Source organism: Ochlerotatus camptorhynchus, unplaced genomic scaffold (assembly GCF_037179485.1).
Source record: "Ochlerotatus camptorhynchus isolate MF236.1 unplaced genomic scaffold, CSIRO-AGI_Acam_v1.1 ptg000125l, whole genome shotgun sequence".
Taxonomy (NCBI): Eukaryota; Metazoa; Arthropoda; class Insecta; order Diptera; family Culicidae; genus Ochlerotatus; species Ochlerotatus camptorhynchus.
In genome coordinates this window covers 1,091,101-1,113,963 of record NW_027040615.1, presented here as the reverse complement: position 1 = coordinate 1,113,963, position 22,863 = coordinate 1,091,101, and the positions used below count along the sequence as shown (strand labels likewise).

Below are 22,863 nucleotides of genomic sequence, written 5' to 3'. Positions count from 1 at the left end.
AAAATAGGCTGATCGGGATAAGACGGCCACCCTAAGCTTGAAGTAAAATTCAATAAAAACTGAATAAAATTTCCGCTATAAATTTAGCGATCTTTAGAGTACTCATTGATGTTCAGAAAATTTCCTTTTCATTTGATGTAAGACGCTCACATGGAATATCACATGATTACAGTAGGTGAAGGCGGATTTGTTATAGAACAGTACTACAGAATTGTTTCATTAAGCGTCGCTAATGTGCAAGTCAAGTTCCTGTTTAAAATACTCGACAGTAGTGCAGACTTCACGAAGATATCCTGGCTTCGTAGATGGTGAGGATTTAAAGATATAACTAATAGAAAGAGGAAGTTCACATGTACACTAGCGCCGCTTAGTGAAGGAGTTCCAAATTCACCTGTGTACCATCACCATTTGGAATACCTTGATCATCTTACTTATCAGACATTCCATAGCAAAACCGATATAGTAGTTTTCAGAATTTCGTAAAAATTGGTAGTTTTGTTCCTCATCGCAAAATATTAGACCCGTTTTTCTATGTTGTTATTAGGGTGGTCAAAAAAGTAAATATTTTTTTTTCAAAAATTACTTTTTTCAAAGATTCATAAGTTTTGAACCATTGGGCCGTTTTGAAAGATAAAAATATGTATCAAATGGAAAACTAATTAAAATCATGTTTTAGAAATTGTTTTGAAGTTTTTTTTTAATGATATTCGTTTTTGAGTTATATTTTCTAAGTTATCAAGTTTTGGGGTTTCACTCAATACTCCTATAGGACTAGACGACCGTGCGTCGTGACCATGTTACAGTCGCTATAAATCAATGAAGAAGCATGGTAGTCTAGTTGCATAGGAGTATTGAGTGAAAACCCAACACTTCATAACTTCAAAAAATATGATGATTTTTTAGTGAGTTAGTTAGTTTTCTTTATTAAAGAGGCTTTCAGCCTTTGGCTAGTTGGGGGAGCCAGAAGGACCCCCCCCCTTAGTTACAGAATAAGCGGAAACGAAGTTTGGAACTAGGAGATCCCAGAAGGGGATCTCCGGGAAAAAGGTGAGGTTCCAGAGTGGAGACCCCTTAATACAGAGTAGGTTTCAACGGAGTTGTTTTTCCGGAGTTTCTTCATGGATGGTGTCGATTATGTGAAGGATAAAGTAAATTCGGTTCCGTTATAGTTGCGTTAGTCCTTATTTCCGGTCATACGGTGGTTTTTCTAGTTCCGTATCGTGTTCCATGGATAGGCGGTAGTCATTGTCTAAGTTGAAGGTTGTGATTCGTGGTTCCAGGTTGGATTGGTGGGTAGGTTCAAATTTGGTTGTAGAGCCCGGCCACGTGAAGTTAACCAGTGAGGTCCGTAATCCTGGGTCGTGGGTCGTTGGAGAGCAACAACACGTGTTCCACTGAGTGGGGAACTTGACAGGTTTCACAGATTGATCTGAAGGGACCGGCTCCGGAGAAGTGTGGGAAAACTTGGTATGTCCTGTCCTCAGCCGCGCGATTATGACCTGCGTTCGGTGGTCAAGCGGGTCGTTCCACTTTCAGATGCCTCCCGTGACCCTTCGGATGAATGGTTCTCTTTTTTGGCTTCATGCAACTGCCCATGTGTTGGAAAAGTTCACCAAAACTCACTATGACTCGCGAACTTTTCCCTTGGTGAACTTCGTGAAGTATCGCGATCTTTTCCAACGCTGGACATTACAAATGCATGCATTATTTGGCAAAGAACCCGAGTAACATTGCAAGTTTTAAAGTGGTTTTAAAGCATGCTACAAGCCTAAATCATGGTCTACAGAACACTCATAAATCCAAAACTGTTACTTGGAAAAGCTCTTAATTAATTACTGTGCAAGTGATTCAGAGAATAGCATCAAACATCCAGAAGCAAAAGACCCTCTCTTCTCGCCCTAAATTTTAATTCGATCATTGTTGGTTTTCCAATGTTACCGGATGACAAAAATTCAAGTTCTTTATTCCCCGTTCAACCTTCACTGATGAAAGCTGATTGTTTAGGTTTGACCTGTCCTGTCCTGTCCTTTTTTCCCAATTCCCACTTCAGGAACGACCCTTTCCGGCTTAAAAAAGCAAACCATTTTCCTAAATACGCAATTACAGTTCGGCCAAGTCCCTTCCATTCCATTCCACCCACAAACATACCTACACAACGGTTTCTCCAAAGCCCCAAATACGTTGATGCGATCGGACGCTCATCAAATAGCATTATCTTCGGTTCAGTGAGAAAATTAAGATACGCTCATCGCCATCAATTATTCAGTGTGCTGTTTCCCTCCGTGCCTTTCTTCGTCCTTTAAGAATAAGCTCCATCGCAGCCGCCTCGGCCTCCTAGGTATGTCACGTGCATGGAGCTTTCAAATGCTCGATTGGAGATGATGCTGCTTGGCTGCTCCTAGAGCTGTATCTAGTTGGATGACTTTGCGCGGGACTACAGACAAACGGACGAAGGACTTTCTTTGTTTTCATGCTGCAGACGCCGGCCACGTCCACCGTATCTGTGAGTCTTGGTATTTTCCTCATTCGAGTGGGGGTCGCGGGAAACCGAACAGTTGTGTTGTATTTTGTTTTTGTCTTAGGAGGACGACGAAATGAGGCTGGCTCCCGGGTTGATGAGGAACGTCTTGTGGTGTTAATGTGGCGGATGTTTCCAAGTAGAAGGAAGCCACCCCACCACCCATCGACGAGGACGACGACAATGACGACGTTGCCATTAATCGCCAGTGGATATAAATGTGGTCATTTGTTTTGTTCCGCCTGGCTGCCTTATTTCGGATTTGTGTCGAGCGAAGCGGCCTCCTCCTCCTTCCTCCTGTTAGTTGTCCACAGTTTCACGCTATTTTTTTTCTCCGAACAAGACACGGATACAAATGTGGGGTGAAGCGGAAAGGTTGACCTTGTCCTCTGCCCCGCCGTCGTTGTCTTGGGAAATGGATAATGAGTGCCATAATTTTCGATAGCGTGAAATTCGGAAACGGCTGTGGTCACACGGAGAGATGCCTTGGCGATATGCGATGGTGGGTAATTAACTTTTGTGCCATGATGAAGCCATGTTGCCATTGCGCTACGAACGAACGACGGGAAGCTGGGCCATTCTCGTAGGTTTTCGTTTCGGCCGGAAATCTCCCGGGTGAAGAAATGAATGAATTTATCGCCGGTTCCTGCCATTTGGTGGCCGTATGGACGAGATTTACGCATTGCTATGGTTGCGTAACGAGAGTTCGCTTCGTCCTTGGCGGTTGGGATGAGAATATATTGAATCAATTAGCGGTGGGAAGCCGAACGTAAATCAAAAGCTTAGGAGATGGAATTTTCTAATATTCTGGTCTTCTATACAAACAAAACGACTGATGAGTGATGACGTGGCAAGTGAGTTTCGGAACATCAAACTTGTGCTGGGCGGCGAAGAACAGTAGCCTCGGAAGCTGCCGGAAGTCCGCCTTGACGTAAGTCTCATCAACCATGATGAGACAATGAGGCTTCGTCAGCATCTGGGTGTACAGTTTCCGGGCCCGTGACATTCCCACCGTATTTTGCCGTTCGTCACGATTTGGAGCCTTCTGCACTTTGTACGTATGCAGTCCCTCCCGGTCCTTGGCTCTCTGAACGAAAGACTTGGACAGATTCAACTTTTTGGCCACATCCCTGATCGAAGCATTGGGATTCCGCTTAAATGCTTTCACGACACGTTTGCGATCCTGATCACTAATAGAACATCCATTCTGACCGCATTTCTCCTTCCGTTTGATGCTCAGAGTTTCGTAGTAACGTTTAATCACACGACTCACCGTTGATTGCACGATTTTGAGTTGTTTTCCGATGTTCCGATGAGAGAGTTGAGGATTTTCCAGGTGCTTGCACAAAATCGATTCGCGACGTTGCTTTTCGGGTGACGCCATTTTTTCCAACTTTCGAAAAACTGACAGCGATAAAAATACAGTGTAAACAATGCACTCTAAACTACTTCTACCCAAATTTTCAAGAGACAATACCCAATGGGTAATTTTCTACAGCGTTATTTCCGTGATGCAATTTGATGTGGGACACCCTTTACTGGTTATTTTATACAATGATAAGGAGATGAAAGTATAGAGTTGATAGTTCCGTTAGAGTACGGACGTGTGAAAATTGTATATAGAGAATAGAAAGCGAGCAAATGTCAATTTTGAGGAAGGTACGAACATAGAGGTAACTCTAAGACCAGAAGGTTCCGAAGAAACGTGCTCAACCTTTTCGCTCAGCTCTGGTACTATCTTCGGTTCCAAGCTAATTGATTCACCCCTCGAAACAAAGGAAAATCCACTAACCCCTCATCTGTCAAACTTTCATAGCGAATCAAAACAAACATAGTGCAGTAATAGAATTTCGAGTAGAATTGGGTACGTTAATCGATTTGCTTGGGACCAATACGCTAGTCAAGTAGTGAGCCAATTTGAAATCGGTAGTTTCCACCGGTTGGTACGAATCTTGTTGATCATCTCCTTTTCCAAACTATGTAAATCGTTAACTTCACGCATGGAGTAATACAAACATGATTAGTTAAAGTACATAACTCTAGATGGAAGCTTCCCACGCATCATACTGTCATTGGTCGAAAGGTGCAGTAGCAGCACCCATACCCGTGTCTCCTCTAGATCGATGACAGGAGCACATACAGCGGTAGAGGCAACAATAGCTGCAATCTCCAAACCTATCGACTAGATGCTCACGACTCGAGTGTGAAACAATCGATAGAACTGTTTCCGCACATCGAAGGTACGTGAGCAAATCGGCGATCATCTCTTTTGCCAGTGGCGGTGGGGGAGATACCCCTCACCATCCCTCCCCAACAGGGGAGTTTGGTAAAGGAGATGATCAACCCGATTCGTTACCATAACTTACGAAACAGGCTAAGACCTTGTTGTCCTCTTCTGTCCGAAGAAGTCGTCTCCACTCTACTCGATCCATGGCCACACTTCGCCAGCCTCGTAGTCTGCGAAGGGTCCGCAGGTCGCCTTCTACTTGGCCGATTCACATTGCCCGCTGCGCGCCTCTTCTTCTTGTTCCTGTTGGGTCGCTTTCGAGAACCATTTTCACTGGGTCGTCGTGAGGCATTCTTACGACGTTCCCTGCCCAGCGTGGTTCAAAATTCGTGGTTCATTCGCCTCCTTCACGTCCCGTTATCCATCTGCACTCCACCGTAGATAGTACGCAACACCTTCCGCTCGATAACACAAAGGACGCGTTGGTCCTCCACGAGCATAGTCCAGTTCTCGTGGCCGTTGAGGATCACCGGTCTAATCAGCGTCTTGTAGATAATCAATTACGTGCGGCGGCGAATTTAATTCGACCGGAGCGTCCTCCGGAGTCCAACGTAGGTACGATTCCCTGCCATAATGCGTCTTTGAATTGCTCTGCTGGTATCATTTTCGGCGGTCACCAGTGAGCCCAAATACACGAACCCATTGACCACCTCGATTTCGTCACCGTCAATCTGAACTCGGGGTGGGAGGCTAACATTGTTTTCCCTAGAACCTCTTCCTCTCGTGTATTTCGTCTTCGATGCTTTGATGAAGTTCAATCCGCCTAGCTTCAGCCTTCAGTCTGATGTACGTTTCCGCCATCGTCTCAAAGTTCCGTCCCATGATGTCGATGTCATCGGCGAAGCCAAGCAGCTGGATGGACTTCCTGAAGATCGTGCCACTTGTGTCTATTCCAGCTCTTCTGATCACACCTTCTAATGCAATGTTGAATAACAGACACTAAAGTCCATCACCTTGCCGAGATTCAAAGGGACTCGAGAGTGACAAAAGAATTAAAACTCTTCGTGCGACATATCAAACTTCATGGTTTTTCAAAACTTGGCCTTATTGAGAGACCACAGTCAGATTGGCCATCCAGGAAATGTTCTGGTGCCCTCGAGGAAGTGACCAATTCTCAACAAGAATTAACACTCGTCTTGCGACACATCAAGCTTCATAATTTTGCGAAACTCGACCGATAATGGTCTTATTGACAGTCCACGGTCACACTAGTCCTACTGGGCATGTTCCTGTGCCCTCGGGGAAGTGACCAATTTTAGACAACAAGTGAATTTTCAAAACTCGGCTGATTATAGCTTTATTAAGAGTCCACGGTCACATTGGCCCTCCCGGAAATGTTCAATAACGCCATTACCGGTAGAACGCGAACAAGGTAGAGCTCCACCGTAGGAGACAGTGCCCGGTCCGGCGGAGAAACCCCGATGGCAGAAAAATAGAAACATGAGGAACACACGATCAGTGCAGCCACCGACGGGGGGCTAGATTTGATCATACAAGTGGGCTTCCTTCAGAAAGGCGATCAGCGCAGCCAACGTCGAGGGGTCGTAGACAAGCAGATTACTGACGTTCTCCCGGAGTCCATGTTGTTCGCGTAGCTTCTGGAACTCCGGGCAGACACACAGCACGGGTTCCACCGAGGCGGGGATGCTGCAAATTGAACAGGCCTTGCGGAAAGGTGTCCCACCGAAATTACAGGAAATCCTCACATGGCCGGTCCGAAGTCTTGAGATGATCCGCTGGTCCTTGTACTTTTGACTGTCCAGTCAGGAGCGTACGGTTTCCTTGATATTCCTCAGGAAAGTGGTCCGCGACTGGAACCAATCCTGCTGCCAGGCTTCTATAATAGTATTCACAATCCAACGCTTGACGTCTAGGAGGGGTACGTTTACGGAGTGGCTCGGGGCTTCGGCTTCCAGCGGTTGGATGACGCTGTGTGAGTCAGTTAACACGAAGATCGGTTGATCTGCCGGAGTGATGGCTGCGTCTAGTATAGCTGCGGCTTCAGCGGAAAAGACGGAACACTCCTCCGGTAGACTTTGACTTCCGAGTCCAACTCCAGCCCGCGACCGCGATCCGTCCGTAAAGCGATGAACGTGCCCCGGATAAACCGACCCGAGAAGCTCTGCAACAGAATTGAGATGTTACAGAGTTATCTTCGGCTTGGAATTCACTCTTAATTCGCTTATCTATTTGCACGACGTTTGATTGCCAACTCTTCTCTCCATGCCAGTGGACTCTGGCCACCGGGGCGAGGTCACGGTTGGCTGCAGTGCGGAGGGCTCAGTTTCCCTCGTTGAGGAGAAAGACCCTTTCGTTCCCGGATGTTTTAGCGGCGTGGGCAGCGGCTTTCGGTAGCAATGGCTGCAGCAGATCGATAGCGGAAAGGGATGATTCCTATTTCCACACATGCGGTTTACGCAGACTTGAAAGGGAGAAGACTGGATACGATGCGTACGTAGGTATTGTATACCGGAGCGAGGATGTGGTTGAGCTTCTCGGTGGCTAAGCAGGTTATTTCGAGGCCGTAGAAAAGTTGACTGTCGATAACAGCCCGAACGACACGAAGGCGGATCTCACGGTTGCTCGAGCGATGCGGGACTGACTATGTTGATGCGGCTACGACAGTTTTCTTTTACCATCCTGAAGTGCTGGTTGAAGCTTAGGGTGCGATCCAGTACTACCCCCAGAACACGCACTGTTTTCTTGAGCGGAATCGGATGATCTTGGATGGTGATAGGTGGTCCTCGAATCAGATGGCCCGAGTGACAGATATGGCACTGTACACTCTTCGGCGCGGAGAGCTGGAAACCAATCGAAAGCGCCAAACCTGCTGACGGCGGAGACTGCTGCTTGAGCTATGTTCCTGGACCGCTTAGTCGTTCGTCCCGTTACGACGATGAGTATGTCGTCGGCATAAACGATTACGTGCACGTTCTTGGGCACCAGGAATAGCGTTACCGCTATGACGGATCCCTGGGGCACTCCAGTTTCCTCGGGGAACGGATCCGAGCGAGTGTTCCCGACAGTCACCTGGAAGGTACGATCAATTCCGTACAAAATGTGTGATGTGACCTTCCAGGCCCCAGCCGATGAGCTGCCTGATGACACCAGGTGTCCATGTCCTGTTGAACGCCTTTGAAATATCAAGGGAGACTAACTCCGCATGGTGACCGTTGTCCTGAGCTTCCTTAAGTACTTTCCCGAGGGCAGCAAAGTAAGTGGAAGAGCCGTGTCCTTGCCGGAACGCATGCTGCCGTTCGTCAAGGAGGCCGTTTGGCTCCAGGAACTGCTTAAGACGACGATTTACCATTCTCTACCTTCAATCGGTCTAAAGGAGGAGGCTTCTTCACTCGCCGTGTTGTTCTTCGGAATGGGCACAACCAATCTTTGTTTCCAGAGGTCCGGATACGAATCAGTGAGCCATAGATCGTTGAAGTGGGCGAGTAGCCTCGTTTTTCCGTCGAGGGAGAGGTTTTTTAACACCGGGTATCCAATCTCGTTCGGCCCGGCGGATTTACCACTACTGCTGCCTAGGGCAAATTGAAGCTCCCGGAAGGTAAGAGCTTCGTTGATTTGGAGAGCAGGAAAATCGGGTGGAATTCGCAAGTAGCGAATGCTGCTTGTGGAAGGTTTGATGCGCTGGACGAAATCGCTGTCGCAGCCACTGACAGCAGACAGGTCGGCAAAATATTTTCCTAATTCGTCAGCGATGTCCTTCGGTTCTGAGATCGAGGTGCCATGAGTTTGGATAGTAGGTGGAGTAGATCGCCGCTTGCCATTCAGAGCGTTGACGCGATTCCACAATTCACTCGACGATTGGGATTCGTCGATTGAATCCAGGAAATCCATCCAGCTAGATCGCTTTGCGTCATGGATCACCTGTCTGCACGAGAGATGGCGCTCTCGGTAAAACCTCAGCTGGCGTAAAGCAACTAAGGGCTTTAGACGTTATGCACGCAAAGGTCAATTCCAACCAACCATTTTGATTTTATTAGGGTTCTGTAGACCATGATTTAGACTTGTATAATGCTATAAAACCTCTCTCTCAATACTTGCAATGTTACTTGGGATGAAACTGTATTTAATGTATCGTAACTTACCCTTACAGATCTTAAACAGATCCAGAATTCTGGACTTTTCTGAAGTTTCAAAACTTCCTAGAAGTTCCCGCAGTATTCCTAAAGCTAATAGAACCGCAATAAAACTCTGGAAACATGACGTTTTGGGGAAGTTAAAAGAAAACCTGGCGGGAGAAGACGGAAGGAGCTTTCAAGGGAAGACGGAGTAACTTTCCGGGAGGAATCGGAAAATAACTTGCGGGGTAAGGTGGAAAAACATTTCATGGGAAAAGTTGGGAGTAACTTCCAAGGGAAGCTTAAATAAACAAAAAAATGAACATTTTGATGGACCAGTTTATTCACTCAATATGAGTATTTCCCGATTTCCATGAATTACCGGGAGAATTGGTAACCATCAGCTGTTTCTCGATTCCTGGGTAGCCAAAAAGGGCGAGGAAATGGAAAACATAGGAAATTCTTAAATGCAGCCATTCCATTGCAAAACGATAGAGTGGTTCTCATAATTTAGTAAAAATTTGAAGTTTTGTTCCTTATCGCAAAATATTCGACTCATTTTTTGTCATTAGGGATACCATTTCCAAGTTAGGGTGGTTCAAAAAATCTTTTTTTTTTCAAAGATGACTAAGAGATAATTTGACCATGTTACAGTCGCTATTAATCAAATCAATGGAGACGCATGGTAGTCTAGTCGCATAGGAGTATTGAGTGAAAACCCAAAATCTTGATAATTTCAAAGAAAATATAACTTAAAAATGAAAATCGCTGATTTTATTATATGTTGTGTAAAAAAGCCTAAATTGTAAATGGTCACCCTAATGACAAAATAAAAAATACGGGTCTAATATTTTGCGATTAGGACCAAAACTACTATTTTTTTAAGAAATTATAATAACCAATATATCGTTTTGCTATGGAATGGCTCAATATGAATAAGTTTTTTAGAATTTTGATTGAGGCTCTGATATTATTTGAGATATTCAAAAAGAAAAAAAAGTCTCACACAATGCTTTCCTCGGACCAGGGTGGCCAGATTATTTTTTCATTATCGGTAGCTTCTCAAAATTTTTATCGGTAGTTATCGGTAGGCCGTCTTAAGAAGGCTAAAAATTTGTGATTCTCGGTAGGAAAAGTGAAAAATCGGTAGTTTTTAACCTTTCGTCTGTGAATAGGTAGGCATCCCGAAAATCGGTAGATCTGGCCACCCTGCTTCTGACAGTTCAGCGTGAGTAGGCAGAAATCATTTTGATTATTAAACAAATTCGGTATAAATCGGTATAAAATCTCAAATATCGTTATTCTGAGAAACCTTACATCAAGCTTGAAAATCGCTCCATATCTGGCAACGCTGCAGGGAGAGGTGCGTTAAACTGAGAGTACACCACCTAGACCACAATCCTGAGTACGGCTCTGCTTATCAGCTCATGTTCTCACTCCACCATAGCCCACCATAGGTCGCTTTAGTTTTCGGTTCAAATTACAATTTTGCTTGTTAATTATTTTATTTTCATCCGTTGGATCTCCTCATCCTTCTGTTCGATGTTTTTGCATAGATGTGTTTAAGTGTGTGTGTGTGTGTCCGCTGTTTGTATATTCTCTATCTTGTATTTGCTTCAAATCTCTTCTTTCAAAAACTGCTCATCCTTTTGTACTCAACTCATAATGCTAACAAAATCGAAAAATAACTGCAAATCCCTCTTCCCCGTTCTTCTTTTTCTTTTATCTTTTAATCCGATAATTTGTCTCTAACGCTGCGCGCGCTTGTTCCCTCTCACCAACCTAATTGCCACAATTGAAAAATAAAAATAAAAAAAATGATACCTCATCATCGCGCATTGGTCAACGGGAAAAACAAAACGAAATCAATCGCTAACGAACCATACCACGTGCTCTTCTTTGCGTATCGCTACTAACCAAACTCAAAACTCACCAACACACTGCTAACCATCACCTAAACACACACCAAATACACAAACACGCCGCTGCCTGCCGGTCGTGCAGATCCGAGCAATCGTCCACTGTTCCCGCAATGGTCGCACCACGTCTATCCACAGTTCCTACCGGGTTCGCATCCGAACCACCAATCGGCGATGAGCGCACCTTCGTCATCGTCCGCCGCATCGTCGTCTCTGGTGGCCACTGCAGCGGCCGCAGCTGCTGCCGCCGCCGCTGCCTCTGGCCAAGCCCCGCAACTGATGAGCTCCTCCTCTTCGGCAGTGCTCGGTGGTGGTGGTAGTAGTGGAGGAGGCGGACCGATTCCGCACGCGGCCAACCTGCAGATGATGCACCACGGAAGCAACAATACGATCACATCGTCGTCCTCCCAGACGACCTCGTCGTCGTCGTCTTCGGTCGGTATGATGAACGGTAGCAACAATAACAACAACAACAACAACAATGGCGGTCTGTCAGGACCTACTCTGAATGGACCCATGGTGGCCTACAATGGTAATGGTAACAGCAATGGTTATCCGAGCGATATGGTCAATTGCTATACGGGAGTCACCGGGCATCATCATCATCAGCAACAACAGGCGCAACATAACCTCACCAATAACAATTCGTTGACGGCACTCAACTCCGGTGCCGGTCCGTATGGGCAGGCCCATCTGCGTGGCCGAACCGGTGGCCTCAACAACGGTCTCGTTGGTCATCCAGCCGGAGGCAAACTTGGGAAAGGACTCAATAACGGTGATAACCATATCTATCATTGTAACGGTATGACAGGTATCGTGTTTTGTTCTGGGCACTTTTGAAAAAAAAATAATGACAGTTTACTCTTCTCAAGTATATTTCTTTGTTTCTGTTTGTGTTGTGTTGTCGTGCGGAATCTTCTCTTTTCCTTCCATCAGAATAAAAAAATCCCCAATCCAAAAAAACGCACTTTTTGTCGCCATTTTGTGTTTTGGAAAGTTTTGTTGATGTTCTGTTTTTGATTTTGGATTTCGTTTTCCGTTTTGCCCGATCCCCCTCCGATGGACCCCTCGGCCGTTTTGTTTGTGTGCGGTCATCGTTTTTCGTTCCTTTTTCTCTCTCTCTCTCTCTCTTCAGTTGGTTCGAATTTTTGCTACTCACGACTCAGCACACTGTAAAATCACGACTCACGACACCCAGTCAGTCCCCCCACCCCTTCCACTCCCTACTGTTCTCTGGCTGTGTCTCTTTACGCGTAAACGTCACGCGCACTTGAACACTTTTTATTTGACAAACACACGCTTGATGCGCACACTCTCACCAAACACCCCCCTCCCTCATGCACCACCACCTTTGAGTTTGAGTAGTTATGTTCGTTTTCTTTTATTTTCTTATGAAAAGATCTTTATTTCTAGACACGAAAGTTAGCCAACTTGACTGACATTTTACGAACTGTATTGTTTTTGTAGGTAACCGCTCGCTCCAGGATGGCGACTACGAGGTGATCGTGGTGGACGAGAACAACTCGTCGGTGATAGCGGACAATGATTCGCACTCGAGTGGGCCGCTGTCGATCAAGGTGAGTCGGAAAATTCAGCAAATTATATGTCATAGTAGAACCGCAAGCAGCATTGTCCAACAGCCTAGCGCGGTGTTCAATTTTAGATTTTCTATTTTAATATTTTGATAAATTTGTTTAAGGATACGGTTGTTTAATCGATGTTCGAATTTGGTAGATTTAAGGTTAAGAAAAATTGTAAATGCATGTACAATTTTGTTTTGATATTACTCTCTATGTTGGCATTTGAAAAATGTGTTGCTCTTTATATGGCGCAGTTCCACGCCAAATGACGATGTCGATCAGACTCGACGACCTTCTTCGATTTGTACACTGAAGCAAATGAACGTATGAATTCCATAACAAACACTTATGAATTTTGGCCACAATATATCGATATGAATTTCATTGATTTGCCTTATGAAAAATAATGTTGACAAAAAAATTGTAAATCGGAGCAGACAGGAACCGAACCATGGACGTTGAAATTACGGGACCCGTGTGTTGACTACTCGTCTTTCAACGCTTGGGAAATTATAATGGTTAAAGGCATGTAAGAACTACCTCATGTTACCCGAAAATCATTCATAAGTTACACCTATGAAATTCATACGTGTTGTTCATAAGTAGAGCCATATGAAATTCTTAAGTCTATTTGCCTCAGTGTATGAAACTTTGCATAGTTGTTTGATATGGGAAATCATTCAAATTTTTGCTAAAATTTGGCTATTTTGGAAGATCCTAGTGTGAAAGGTTTTCAATATTTCTAAAATTTAAATATTTCATAATGAAGAGCTTTGAGTGTGTTGGTTTATTATCTTTAAATTCCGTTATAATTGCTTATCTTTTGACAGATACGCGTATTTCGTCTACTATTTGCAGACTTCATCAGTGCCAAGTACTCAACACCACTGAAGAATCCAGCTTATATCCACGAGTACTAAAAATTAGCAGGTAGTACATATTGATTAGTATTTAACTCGTAGATAAAAGCTGGATTCTTCAGTGGTGTTGAGTACTTGGCACTGATGAAGTCTGCAAATAGTAGACGAAATACGCGTATCTGTCAAAAGATAAGCAATTATAACGGAATTCATTGAAAAATGTCAAATACGCCATTAAAAAAAATTGCCAGATCCAAAATGGCCGAATTTTAGCTCAAGCAAACAATTATGCAAAGTTTCGTGCAAATCGGAGATGGTCGAGTCAAGCTGTTATTTTGCAATTTGGCGTGGAACTGCTCGTTGGAGTTTAAGTATAATAGGTTATATAATTCATAAAAATCTACGAAGCAATTGAGTTGTTTAACAAGCGAAAACCGGTTGCAATGCATCATAATGTAGTTTCAATGTATTTTTACATGGACATTCTACAGTATTACAAAACATTCATCCTAAATACAATTCATGCGTTCACAGTACTAAAACGTAATGTGAATGTCTTTAAATGTTTGCCGTACATTGCAACATCACAAAAATTAGCAGAATTCTTCTAATGTTAATCATATTTACGTATTTTTTTTATATATATTAATTTATTTGTACAGGCTCAATCGAATAAACTTTACAGAGCCGAGTTATCATTTGCATTATACATGATTAATGTCTTAAATCTAGAGTTAAAGGAATTGAACCGATTACTCGCGGTCGTCTCGAGGTTAGTGGAGATTTACAATTTTTTGGATGGGGAAAGGGAGAAGGAGGTTTGAAATATGATTTATTATACAAATATTTAATTAATCCTAAAACATGAACTTATTTCTATTCATCTTGAAAACAAACATTTAAAAAAAAACTACACGCACAATACACAAACTAAACACAAGGTTAATCAAACTTACAATCTAAGGTTAGTATTCTTAAAGTAAACATATATGAGTTTCATAAACTCCAGATCACGTCTAGCCAAAATATCCCGAACTGGAACATTAGGTTGTCTACCTCGAGCCCGAAGGGAATCATAAAAATGTGATCTGACTCCACGATGCTCAGCACAAGACCAAAGGATGTGATCGGCGTCTTGGTAACCTTGTCCACATTCACAGAGATTGCTGTCTCCCAGCCCAACACGAAACAAGTGAGCGTTTAGCGAATAGTGATTGGACATGAGGCGAGACATCAGACGAATGAAGTCTCGACCCACATCCAACCCCTTGAACCAAGGACTCTTCGACACCTTAGGGATGATCGAGAATAGCCATCGTCCCAAACTCCCTTCACTCCATTTATTTTGCCAGCTGGCGAGCGACTGTTGACGATAAATGAAGAAAAATTCATTGTAGGCGATTTGTCGATCGTAAATATCGCCTTGCATAGTGCCCACCTTAGCAAGTGAGTCCGCCTTCTCATTGCCCGGAATCGAGCAATGAGATGGGACCCATGCAAAGGTGATGACAAAAGATCTTAAAGATAAAGCACTCAGAAACTCTCGTATTTTCATGAGAAAATACGAGGAGTGCTTTACTGGCCTCATGGAGCGAATAGCCTCGACAGAACTGAGACTATCCGTAAAAATAAAATAGTGATCTGGTGCAAGTGAGGCGATCGTTTCTAGCGTATAGTGTATTGCCGCCAGTTCAGCAACATATACGGAACAAGGAGCTTGAAGCATTCGAGAGGCGCTATGAAATTCGTTAAAAATACCAAAACCAGCGGACGACTCTATTAGTGATCCATCTGTGAAGAACGATCTTGCGGAATCAACTTGGCCAAACTTTGCAGCGTAAATTGACGGAACAATCATGGAACGATGATGTTCTGGGATTCCACGAATCTCCCGCGTCATAGATAAACCAAAACTAACTGAATTGCCGAAGTCGGAGAAGCATACACGATGGGGATTATGCTGTGAAGGGCTGACATCCTGAGTTATGTACACGTAGTACAATGACATAAAACGAGTTTGAGGGTTTAGCTCAAGAAGCTTCTCAAAGTTTTCGATTACCAGTGGGTTCATAACTTCACAACGGGTGAGGAGCCTGTGGGACAATTCCGAAAACCGATCCGATAGTGGCAACATGCCCGCCAACACTTCGAGACTCATCGTATGAGTCAAGTGCATGCATCCTAACGCGATACGAAGACAACGATACTGGATACGTTCCAGTTTGATGATGTGAGTTTTAGCCGCCGACTGGAAGCAAAAACTACCGTACTCTAAAACCGATAAAATCGTTGTCCGGTACAACGTTAGAAGATCTTGCGGATGAGCTCCCCACCACGTTCCGGTAATTGTTCGAAGAAAATTGATCCTTTGTTGGCATTTTCGTCTCAGATACTCAATGTGGGATCTCCAGGTGCATTTGGAATCGAACCAGACCCCAAGATATTTGAAAGACATGGAATGAGTGATCGGCTTACCCAAAAGTTGAAGCTTCGGTTGTGCTGGGCTATGCTTCCTAGAAAAAACGACCAACTCAGTTTTCTCCGTGGAGAATTCGATACCTAGCTGGATAGCCCAAGTAGACGAATTGTCTAAGGTATCCTGTAAGGGTCCTTGCAGGTTGACCCCTTTGGGCCCTGTCATAGACACTACGCCATCATCTGCAAGTTGTCTCAACGTGCAGTTGTCACTTAGACAATTGTCAATTTCTCTGACGTAGAAATTATACAAAAGGGGGCTTAAACATGAGCCCTGGGGGAGACCCATGTAACTAAGTCGAGAAGCTGTAGAGTTTCCATGAGAAAAGCTCATATGTTTCTCTGACAGCAAATTGTACAAAAAGTTATTAATTAATGGGGAAAGGCCACAAGCGTGGAGTTTGTCTGAAAGGACTTCAACCGATACTGAATCAAAAGCCCCCTTAATATCCAAGAACACAGAAGCCATTTGCTCTTTTTTAGCAAAAGCCAACTGGATTTCTGTGGAAAGCAACGCGAGACAGTCGTTCGTTTCCTTCCCCTACGGAAACCAAATTGAGTATCTGAGAGTAGGTGGTTCGTCTCAACCCATTTGTCGAGGCGACAAAGGATCATTTTCTCCAACAATTTTCGAATGCACGATAACATCGCGATGGGACGATACGAGTTATAATCTGACCTGACGCGGGTTTTCCAGGCTTTTTAATGGCTATAACTCTCACTTGCCTCCAATCATCCGGAACAATATTGAGCTCCAGGAACTGACAAAACAAGTTCAACATGCGCCTCTTAGCGACGTCTGGGAGGTTCTTCAACAAGTTGAACTTGATTCTATCAGCCCCCGGAGCCGAATTGCCACACGAAAGGAGCGCGAGTGAGAGCTCCAGCATTGAAAAAGGCTGGCTGATCTCGTCTACCGAATTCGTCGTTTTGCGAGGAATCATCTGTTTTTTTTTTTTTTTTTTTTTTTAATCTTTATTTTAGAGATTTTTAGCCTGAGGCTAGTTCATCTCTTAGGAATCATCTGTGCCGGCACGGAATCAGGACATACTTTTCGCGCGAACTTGAGAATCCACCGATCCGAGTACTCCTCGCTCTCGTTGTTTGAAGACCGGTTACGCATCCTTTGCGCCGTGGTCCAAAGCGTATTCATCGACGTTTCGCGCGATAAATCGTCCACGAATTGCCGCCAGTATCCGCGTTTCTTGGCTTTGATGAGGCTCTTGAGTTCGTGTTCAAGAGTCGAGTACGCTTCGAAATACTCGGGTGTTCCGCGTTTCCGGAAAAGCTTAAACGCGTCGGACTTTTTACGATAAACCTCAGTGCATTGCTGGTCCCACCAAGGGGTAGGAGGTTTCCTACGAAAAGACGTTCCTGGAACCGGCCGAGTTTGAGCTCGAAGCGCGCTGTCCAAGATCAGATTGGAGAGGAAGTTATATTCCTCCAACAGTGGAAGCTCTTCTACCGACGACACGGCTTCATCTATCGCGGTCTTGAACGTTGTCCAATCGATATTACGGGTGAGGTCGTACGCGACGTTAACGGATTCCGACGAATTGAACCCACTGGCAATCGAAATTTTGATCGGCAAGTGATCACTACCGTGGGGATCCTGGATCACATTCCACGTGCAATCCAACGATAATGAATTAGAGCAAAGTGTGAGGTCTAATCTACTTCCATTTGAGGATGGACCAGCCAGATGTGTTACTTCTCCATTGTTAAGAATTGTCATATTGAAGTTATCACAGAGGTCATATATCAAAGTAGAACGGTTGTCATCATACAGTTCCCCCCAGCCTGTACCGTGGGAATTAAAATCTCCCATAATCAACCGTGGAGTAGGAAGAACTGAACAGATATCTGAAAGTTGTTTTTGACTAATCGAAACTCGGGGAGGAATATACACAGAAGCAATACAAAGGCTCTTGCCTTTAACAAAAACCTGACATGCGACAACTTCAATACCTGGAAATTGTGGAAGATTCACTCTATAGAAGGAATGGCACTTTTTGATCCCCAAAAGTACTCCTCCTCCACGCGAATCCTCACGATCCAGTCGAATAATGTTAAAATCATGAAAAGGAAGATCTATATCTGAAGAGAGCCAAGTTTCACACAGAGCAAATGCATCACAATCATTATTGTGAACCAAAAACTTAAACGATTCTATCTTAGGAATAAGACTTCGACAATTCCACTGTAGAACAGTGATCAAATCCCCGACCTCGTTTGGAAAATTATCCATCGAAGGAGATGATTGCTGCAAGGAGAGGCCACTTCAATGTCAACTGCTTCAAGAGGGTTTTCACAGTAGGAAGCATTGCCAGAACACTGCTTTTCAGAGGATCAGAAATATCGAGGTAATTGAGGATACTGTCCACAATGTTATCAAATGAGAACAACCCAGATGAAGAAGGGGCTTGTGTTCTGAAAATTGGGGCATCGGGGGTTTTGGATGTCCCCGGGAGAGGTGGAAAATCCTGGGTATAATCAGTTCTGCGGAATCCAGGAGGAGTAGAAGTCTCCTTTTTTTCCACCACTCCTTGATTTGGGCAAGCTGATTTGGGGTTCTTGATCTGCAACTTTCCGCGAACGGATGCGTTTTCGTTTCCGGGCAGAACCTTCCGGAAAACTGAAAGAAACTCCCTCCTCAGCCAAGTCAGAGCCAGACTCGTCATCTGACAAAAGAGCGAAGGGATTTGTTTCGTTGGTTGATGGCTTAGCTGTCTTAAGCATTTCTGCAAAATACCGCCTGGAACGTTCTTCAAGAGAGCGCTCTAGTTTTTCCCCGCGTTGTTTGTACACCGGACACGACGAGAGACCATGAGGAGGAGATCCTTTGCAGTACACGCATTTTGGTGCCGTGACTGTGCAGGCGCCATCCTCGTGCTTCTCCCCGCATTTGGAACAGCGTGCCTTGCTGCCACAGTGAGAGGCCGTATGTCCCAACTGTTTGCAGTTTTGGCAGATCATGACCCGAGGAACAAACTAGCGCACAGGTAGCCGAAGTTTTCCCAACTCGATGTACTGAGGAAGGGCTGAACCAGAAAAGGTCACGCGAAACGAGTCTGTGGAGGTAAAATTCTTTTTACCCTCGCTGACAGATACTGAGCCCAGTTTTTGGACACCCAGTATCTTCACCGGGGGGAGCAAGGGGTTCTTGAAACGGCCAACTTTACGTATTTTGGTTGGTTGTTATTGTTACTGTGCTTTGTGTACACTAATTTGTCAATGATTATTTTTTCCAAATGTCTAAAAGGACTCTACGGAGCCGAGAAACAGTGAAGCATTGCATAATATAAAAAAAAACATATTCATATTCGTTTTTATTTTTCTAAAAAATATTTAGAAAATTTACCAAAAATCCAAGAAATTCATTAGATTCTTGAGAAAACATGTAAAAATATTTTTTCTATCTCATCATGAAAAAAATGGACTCTCAGCAATTTGGCTAATTGGCTCTCTTATTTTTAAGACCAATTTTATGTCACGATGAATTACGAAAAACAATTTTGCACGTGAATTTTCTTTAGAAAATTGGAAAGAAACAAAATTTTCAAATAGTTCTAGAAAAATCAAAACGTAATTATTTGTTTCGGAGCGGTAAATTTCTTCTTAAGGTAAAAGTGGATCGAAAAAAAGTGGATAACGCAACGATCAATCGATAAAACTCTTCTGTGCAAAATTAAAGAAGTAAAATTGCTATCTCTAGCAATTTTTACAAGATTGATTTATTGAAACGATCTACGGAAGTCAAATCAAGAACAACATATGACAAGGGCATACAAGCTTCTTGTAAACAAACCTTTGTAAAAACTTTTCTCGCCAATCGAAGGCCCCCAGGCAAATTTTCGCCTACCTGGTGATGTTGATGCTTTGCGTTGGTGGCATATGGGTGGCGAGTAAAGGGCATAAGAAGGTTTGTTTACCAAAAACCTTGTATGCCTTTTTTGATTTGACCTCCGTAGATCGTTTCAAAATATTGTTAGGAACATTTCCTCCGAAGACAATATACCTGAAGGAATGCATTATGTCAATACAAACCATTTTTTGCATTAGATTTCGTTTTCCTACGCAATCAACTGGTTTTGGCTGTATCTGTGCTTAAGCAGTCTCTACACTCAAAAAATTCAACACATTTTTACTGACGAATTTTCATGTGAAATTCCACAAGATTTTCGTGTGACCAAACATAAACAGAATCCTCTCAGAAGTACAAATGAAATGTATGTGTCAAATGAATAGTATGTGTTCATAGCGGTGCCTATGTAGTGGTGTAAAACGTGTATTTTTTTTAGAAAGCATATTTTTTTTCAAATAGTCTCATCCATGATCTGCAATATTGCCGAAGACACCAAACCGATCGGGCAAACAGTTTTTTCGAATAAAAATTTTCTGAAGATAAGCTTGATATTTTATGTAGGCCCTTTTCAAAAATAAGGCTGGATTCAAATTGGCGATATGAAGATGCAAAATGGCATAGTCGGTCATAAGGAACGTTTCTGCAAATTTTCAACCAACTCAAAAAATAGGAAAATAAACCGATTTGCGAATTCGTAGGGAATTGCTCTATTCCTAAACCATGTTGGAAACGCGTGCATTTGTGAAATAATAAAAACTATTCAAGTGTGTGTATACGTAAGTAAACTGCTAAAAAAAATTAGAAATCGCCCACCTTTGCCATTGCTAAATAAAATATTTTTTAAACCAGATTGATCCTCAATTTTCACAAGTGGTTTCACAACTATTTGAGGATATTCTGTGAAAGTTTCAGTCTATTTGATGGAGGTATTCTGATATATCTGGTTATTTTTAAAGATAATCAGATAAATTGAACTATATTAGAAATCACCCACTTTTGCTATTGCTAAATGAAATATTTATTTCATTAAAATGTTCCTCAATTTTCACACGCTGTTTCACAAGTACTTCGGCAGGACTTCCCTGAACTTCGGCAGAACTTCCCTGAACTTCGGAAGAACTTCCCTGAACTTCGGCAGAACTTCCCTGAACTTCGGAAGAACTTCTGTGAACTTTGGCAGGACTTCCCTGAACTTCAGCAGGACTTCCATGATTTCCAAGATTTGAAATGGCAGGACTTCCCTGAACTTCGACAGAACTTCCCTGAACTTCGGCAGAACTTCTCTGAATTTCGGCAGAACTTCCCTGAACTTCAGCAGGACATCCCTAAACTTCGGAAATAGTTCCATGAACTTCGGCAGGACTTTCCCAAAGTTCGACAGGCCTGACCTTCGACAGAACTTCCCTGAACTTTGGCAGAACTTTCCTGAACTTCGGCAGACGTTCCCTGAACTTCAGCAGGACGTCCCTGAACTTCATCCCTGAACTTCGGTAGGACTTTGAAACTAGATGAGACTAACCCTAGTGGCTCAACCAAGACTCTCTGGTAACTAGCTCTGACTCAGTACGTGCAGTAAAGTGTGCAGTAATTGTGGGATTTCAATAGCGATGATGAAATGAATTGAAGCTGAAGTGTGGGTGGAAAAAGTTAAAATATATTCAAACGGATGGGTTTCTGCTGCTTTGGTACGTACCGGTGGTGTTTGCTGGACGATGGCGAGCGCTCGCGGTTGGTGCTTTTGTTGAGGCCGATGTTGTTTGACCGCGATGGCGGTCCGTGGCTTGATAAATTCGTCGACAATGGCGGATCGGTGGCTTCGACTAGTCTGGACGATGGCTCCTATTGACTGGAGCTGTGGTCACGACAATGGTGGATTGGAGGCTTGGGTTTGAACGTTGCAATGATGGTTCGCAACCAGGGAATGTAGCGATTCTTGTGCAGCTACCGAAGAAGCCTTTCCTGGGTCAACGGCGTCTCCCTTCGTTGGCTAATATCAGCCACCCAGGGTCTTCCTCCTTATCGATTAAGACTTCCGAGTCCGAGGATGCTCTCCTTTCTGGTGATTATCAAACCGGAGAGTGGACGGTCCTTGACTTTTAGACCAAGACAGTCGAGACTGACCTAGTCGAAACGTTTCGATCGTGAGCATCTGTACGTGGAACAAAAAAGGTCCTGAAGGACAAATGGTTGTTTAAAACCAAGTCAAAAACTAATTTGGTCACCACCAACCTAAGGTTATTCACTGCACTTTGAGGCACTTTGTTTGGTTCACTTTAGTACTTTAGACTTAATATCCTCTCACGTCTTGTAGGCACGAACGGTGGATTACTTCTGAGCAATGGTTGACTATCCCAGATATCAAAAGCCTTCCTTTTCCCATCCGTTCCTCATGTCCTACATGTTTCTGCTTATAGTTTATCACCACCATTAATTTGCAAAATCGTTTTCTATTAAAAAATTACACAAAACAAAATGTTCAAATTTTTTCTAAAATGTATTGTTCTGTGATTTTTGTATATGTTGAAGTACCCAACATAAAACTTTTACAAAAGATTTAATTTTTCATAAGTTTTTTAATTAAAAATATTCAAAAAATGTTGATGAGATGTTTTACCCAACATTACTAGAAATGTTGTACCACTTTTGTTTTTCCTGAAAAAGAATTTTTTCCCACGACTGTGTCTCAGGCGCCGATTGGAAGTGACGTTTTCGAATTAAGATTTGTTGAAAAATATCGAATATGTCATTTGGATTTTTTTTTGCGATATTCAAAATGGCCAAATTTTAGCTCAAATTTGAATTATTGACCATAACAAACAATTATGCAAAGTTTCACGCAAATCGGAGAAGGTACAAATATTATGTTGAAATCATTCTGATACCCTTGGAACCTTTAACAGGATTTCTTCAGTATTCAAAGTTCAGCTGAGTTGTTGAGTTCATGAAAGTGAGTAAAATTCCAAGGGAAGGAGTAACATTAAAAGGGTACTCTGAAATGAATTCAATGAAAATTCAGAGAATAATACCAATTTCATAGTGGTAGAGTCAACGTTCCGAGGATAGAGTCAACGAAAGTTCAAGGAAATGAAAGGTCCAAAGGATTTGTGAGGAGCATTTTAAAGAATTCATGGAAGCATAAATAGGAATTCCTTCCTAGTTCTGCTTCCATAAATTCTTTGAAATGCTCCTCAGAATTCCCTTGGAGCTCTCTCTTAATTTTTTTTTATAAAATTATCACCGCAACAACCTTTGAATTCCCTTGATCTTTCGCTGGAACTATCATCAG

At 43.2% G+C, this 22,863-nt stretch overlaps 1 protein-coding gene across 14 annotated transcripts in view; it reads left to right on the top strand.

The window, feature by feature from the left end:
- Nucleotides 1-22,863, top strand: part of rg (rugose) — a 414,681-nt gene that overhangs the window by 361,259 nt on the left and 30,559 nt on the right. For 8 of the 14 annotated variants that reach the window (XM_065220386.1, XM_065220381.1, XM_065220380.1 and 5 more), the window contains exons 16-17: nt 10,883-11,608; nt 12,265-12,374. In XM_065220386.1, the coding sequence (XP_065076458.1) occupies nt 10,883-11,608; nt 12,265-12,374 (836 nt within the window). The remainder of the gene's footprint in view (nt 1-10,882; nt 11,609-12,264; nt 12,375-22,863) is intronic. The other 6 variants (XM_065220392.1, XM_065220391.1, XM_065220390.1 and 3 more) reach the window with 2 other exon arrangements.